Raw genomic sequence first — 5,041 nt, 5'->3', positions numbered from 1 at the left:
GCTCTTCCTGTGCTGCCTCATGGCAGCTGAGAGATGCGTGGGGGTCACGCGACCCCTGCTCCATGCCCACCTGGTTACAGCTGGCCGGGCCCGCCTGGCCCTCCTGGGCCTGTGGGCCTCAGCCCTGGGCATCGCCCTGCTGCCCTTCATCATGGGCCTGGGCGCCTACGGCATCCAGGAGCCAGGCACCTGGTGCTTCCTGCGGGTGGGCAGTATCACCGGGGGGCGTCAGGGCGATGTGGCCTTTGCCTTGCTCTTTGCCATGCTGGGCCTGGCTTCGCTGTTGGCCGCCCTGATCTGCAACAGCTTAAGTGGTGCTGTGCTGCTGCGGGGCCGGGGCCGGCGGCGGGTGCAGCGCCGGGCACAGGGCCACGACGTGGAGATGGTGGCCCAGCTGATGGGCATCATGGTGGTGTCTTGCGTCTGCTGGAGCCCCCTGCTGGTGAGTGTGAGGGGTGCAATTGGGGTGGGGAGTTGGTGGGGAGCAGGAGCAGGTCTGGTGCCCCTAGCTGGTGAGGGCCAGGCCAGGGCCAGAGGTTTGGGAGGCATGAGAGGGATGTTAGGGCACATTGGGGCCCGTGAGTGGGAGTGGGGGTAGGACTGCTGTGCTGGTGGCAGGTGGGGAAATGAATGGGAGGGAGTGTTGGGGCAAAAAAAGAGGTGCCTGGGGCTGGCACTCCCTGGTGGTGAGTGTTGGGAAGGGACAGGCTGGAGGTGCTGGGTGGGATGTGGATGGCACAGCAGGGTCTAGTGAGCCCTGGTGGTGAGTGGAGGGATGGCAGGCAGCCTCACTCCCCCTAGAAGTGAGTGGGGGGAACACAAGGTAGAGGCAGGAGAGGGGTGTCAAGGGCACAGCTGGGTCAGGCGCCCCAATGCAGGGTCAGGTCCTGGAGCTGAGTGCTGGGTGGGGCGCAGGCTTAGGGGTGCACGGCTCAGGGTCCAGGCTGGCTGCACTCCACCCCACTCACCTTTCCCCCTGCAGGTGGTGGTGGCGTTGACGGCGGGGCTGGGCTGGCCAGAGACCCCTGGGCGCCTGCTGTTCCTGGGTGTGCGCCTGGCGTCCTGGAACCAGATCCTGGACCCCTGGGTCTACATCCTGCTGCGGCGCGCAGTGCTACGCAAGCTGGGCCGGCTTCTGTGCCCGGGCCACAAAGGCACCACCCTGGACCGCTGGGAGCCCAGCTCCTTCCGCAGCTCGGAGCGCAGCACCCATGGCCGGCCCTGATGCCCCCGGAACCACCCAGCACCCCCCCTGGGCCAGCCTGGACCCCCCAGGACCCCCTTCCTGGGCTGGCCTTGACCACAGAGCTCCCCCAAGGACAGCTTGGACCCACCTCAAGACCCCCCCAGACTGGCCTAGAGCCCCCAGCCCCACCTCCAGTACAGACCTGAGCCCCAAGCCAGACGGCCCCCCTCATGTACTCCTCCCCCTATTGATGAGCCAGCCCTACGCTCCCAGCCCAAGTCCCTTCTTGGAGGGCTGATGGGGGGGCATGCTGAAGCTGCATGGGCTGGGGCAAAGAGGTGCATGTAGCAGGGGGGTCTCCAGTCCACCCCTACCAGCTGGGGTGCTGGGCCATAGCGGAGGTCTTGCGCCCGCTGTTGATGTTGGTGACAGGGAATAGCAGGGGGCACAATGGAGGTACCTGACTGGGGTGACAGGTGTACAGGTGGGGAAATTGAGGCATGGGGGGGCAGATCACATGAGGCTTTGGTACACCCCTGTCCTAGAACTCCCTCCTCCCACCCCACACAGCCCAGCCTGCCACCTCTGCCAGCCCCACACCAGAGGCAGCTACAGCTCGGAGCTGGGTAAGGGGAGTCCCTGTTACACCTAGCTGTCACATCCCATCCCAAAAGTAGCCACATCTCAATGCTAGTCCCTGTATAAACTACCCAGGGAGTACTCCTGGCCATGGGGGGGCAGGGGGTGGGGGTAGGTTCCTAGGTGTCCAATCTGGCCCCCCACCCTCCCTCAATGGCTGTGGCTTGCCCAGCCCGGCCTGCGGGCAGCGCTGGGCCCCATGGACAATAAAGAGCTTTTCTGGAACCCGCTGGTCCCTGGTGTCTGCTGTGTTTGGGGCCCTGATACCTTCTCACCTGCCCTGGGAAAGGTGGGGGCAGGTCTCAGCAGCACCTGGCCTGATGGTGGGTGAGGTGCCTGATCTTGGCTGCCCCCACAATTTGTCCCTGGGAGGGGAAAGGCCCTGTTCTCACGGGGGGGTACCTAAGCAAGGGGTGGAGGGTGGGGAGCAGGGGCCCTGGAGTTGGGGCCCAAGCTTGGGTGGCTGTGGCCAAGTCCTCCCCCATGGAGAAATTGTGCCTCGCACCCACTCTCGGGAGGGGGCAAAAAGTAGAAGGGGAGGGGTCTTAAAAAAGGCATGGCTTTCCAGGAAGCTGGCAGGGTTTTCTGGAAAGGGGTGGGGCCTGCAGGCAGGGGGTTGGTCTGTTTAGAAGGGGCAGCATCTTCAAGCAGGGCAGGGCTTTGGGGAAAAGGGGACTAAGCAATTGGGGGGGCAGACTACATTTCCCATGAGGCACTGGGGTGTTTCACCATAGTGTATCATGGGAGCTGTAGACAAAGGCCTTGTCTCCCCCCAACTATAGCACTGCCCTCCCCTCCCCCCAAACAGGACTACATTTCCTATGAGCCACCAGGACCTCCAGTGTGGCCCAGGCAGGGATACCATAGTGCATCATGGGAATTAAAGTCCCAGCCAGGGGCCAGGCCTCAGAGGAGGGAGAGCTGCACTACAGCTGTGATTGACAGCAGTTAGCAGCACCAGCCAGAGCCTAGCCCATACATGAGCAGATGCATGTACACATATGCATTGGGACTAGACTCGATGATCTTCCGAGGTCCCTTCCAGCCCTAATGTCTATGAAATATGTGCATGTACACACATGGCTGGATTTAGCCAGGGGCTTGTTCCTGGGCACGCGGCTGGCATCTTGGAACCAGATCCTGAACCTCTTGGGTCCACATAAGGGGCAGGCAATTATTTTGGGTGGAGGACTGCTTAATGAGTTTTGGTGAGCTGCCCAGGGCCACAAAGGTAGCCCCACCCCTTGACAGGTGCCCTGCCTCTCTTGTTGCCATCTTAATACCAACCCCCAGCCCTGACCTTTGCCACCTCAAGTCCCTCCTCTTGCCCCAAAATTACTCCTTTTGGGAGGAAGGGTGCTGCCATCTTGAACCAGAAAAAAACTCAACAAATTATACACTAAAAAATAAAAAATCTACTATAACTTATTTTAATTGTATATAAAAAAAGTTCCCAATTTGTGTGTGTTTGCACAGTGTATCTAGAGGTGATGGCAGAATAACTCAAAATATGATCTTTTTTCTATTGTGTGTGGGAGGGTAGGAGGGTGTATGTGGGTGGGTGTCGGATGTGTGTGCAGTGTGGATATGGTCAGTGGGGCATATAAGGGAGGGTGGCAGGGTGGGTGTGGGGTCTGTAGTTGGGGTAGGGGCTGTGGAAGAGTGTGGGTGTGGGGGGGTTATGGTGTGGGGTAGGAGTGTGTGGGAGGGTGTGTTTGGAGACATGGTGGGGGTGTGGGAATGTGTGTGGAGGAGGGAGGGGTCCTTGGAGTCCCTGGGTCTGCATGGGGTGGCAGCAAGTGGGGCCAGCATGCCTGGCCCCACAGTGCACAGCTTCCTGCACTCCTGCCCCTGGCCCTGGCTGCAGGTTGTAGCAGTGTGTGTGGGGGTGGGCAGCCCCACAACACAGCTCCAGCCCAAGTCCCTGCCTGCACACGGTGGCAGCATCCAGGACCAGCCCCACCTAGCCCCATAGCTCACTTCTGTGCTACTGCAGTGTGGGGGGCCAGGCTGGCCCAGCCCCACAGCACACAGCTCCTGTCTGTTTCCCCCAGTAGCAGTCCCTGCCCTGGCCTGGTGGGCCCTTCACCTGCGTTCCTACTCATGCCGGCTGGGGGGCCCCAGCACACATACTTGGCCAGGCAGGGAGTTCTTGTCCCCAGTGCTCCTAGCTCAGGGCTGGAGCAGGAGGTGGTTGCTTAAGCCCCAGAGTGCACCTCCTGCAGGGATGTGCTGCTTGCAGAGGGGCAGGAGGGCCAGATGGAATTGTGGGGCTGGATTCAGCTCGCAGCTGGGATTTTGCCCACCTCTGGTCTAAAGCCTGCTGAGGTGCTGGGGGTGGGGGCGGTGTCTCCACAGTGCCTAGCCAAGCCAGCAGCAGTTCATGGGATGCAAAGGTACCTACACACACACACACATGCATGCACTTACATACACAGATGCACCTTCACACACAGGCCAGGCATCCAACACACATAAAGAACCCAGGCATCCAATACGTACACACCCGCACGCATTCACGCACACACGTGCACAAACACACAAATAACCCACACACACACTCATAGACATGCACGTGATACACACGCGGACAGACCCGCACATAGAATCCAGGAATCTGGGATGGACACCCCCCGCGCTGGATCGTGCGGGACGGGGGCTGGGGGTGCAATGCCTCCTCTGGCCATCAGGTGTCAGGGCCGCACCGCCGTCTTCACCCCTCTTCACTCCTGTTCGAGCCCCGGTCCCGGCAGCGCGAGCGGGCTGCGGGGAGGACAACAGACCGGGCTCCCGCCCACCACCGGCTCCTGGAGAGCCTGGGCCTGGTTTGAGGCCCGCCCCCCAGCTCCTTGCAACCTGGCCCCGATCTGTGAGCCCGGAGACCCAAGCCCCCAGTCCCACCCCTCTCTTGTGCCCCGCCGTCTGCATCAGGCCACACCCCGCGGACCCGCCTGTCCATGCCTTCCTTTAGTTCCCAGGACCAAGCCTCGCCCCTAAAGCAAACCCCGCCTGTTGGGGACAGACCACGCCCCTCGGGTAGGCCCCACCCCCAGGCTGAAGCCTCGTGGTACCAAGCACAGGCTCTTTATTCCAAGGCATCGCAGGATTGCTGGCGGGGGGTCAGGGGGACTGCGGCCCCGGCCCCGGCCCCGGCCCCGGGCAGGCGCTGAGCAGCTGCACCAGGAGGGTGGTGGCCGTCGTGTGCGGCGGCTCCCT

The 5,041-nt window shown here is 61.9% G+C and overlaps 1 protein-coding gene across 1 annotated transcript in view; it reads left to right on the top strand.

The window, feature by feature from the left end:
• The window catches only part of PTGER1 (prostaglandin E receptor 1), a 3,825-nt gene extending 1,775 nt beyond the window's left edge, over positions 1 to 2,050 (top strand). Inside the window, 2 exon segments of the mRNA XM_014526159.2 lie at positions 1 to 442; positions 983 to 2,050. The exon segment at positions 1 to 442 is cut by the window's left edge and continues 14 nt beyond it. Of these exon segments, the coding sequence (XP_014381645.2) occupies positions 1 to 442; positions 983 to 1,225 (685 nt within the window). The 3' untranslated portion in view covers positions 1,226 to 2,050.
• Positions 2,051 to 5,041: the final 2,991 nt, after the last annotated feature.

The sequence above is a fragment of the Alligator sinensis genome, unplaced genomic scaffold (assembly GCF_000455745.1).
Source record: "Alligator sinensis unplaced genomic scaffold, ASM45574v1 scaffold1892_1, whole genome shotgun sequence".
NCBI lineage: Eukaryota > Metazoa > Chordata > Crocodylia > Alligatoridae > Alligator > Alligator sinensis.
This window is presented reverse-complemented; position numbering and strand designations above follow the sequence as displayed.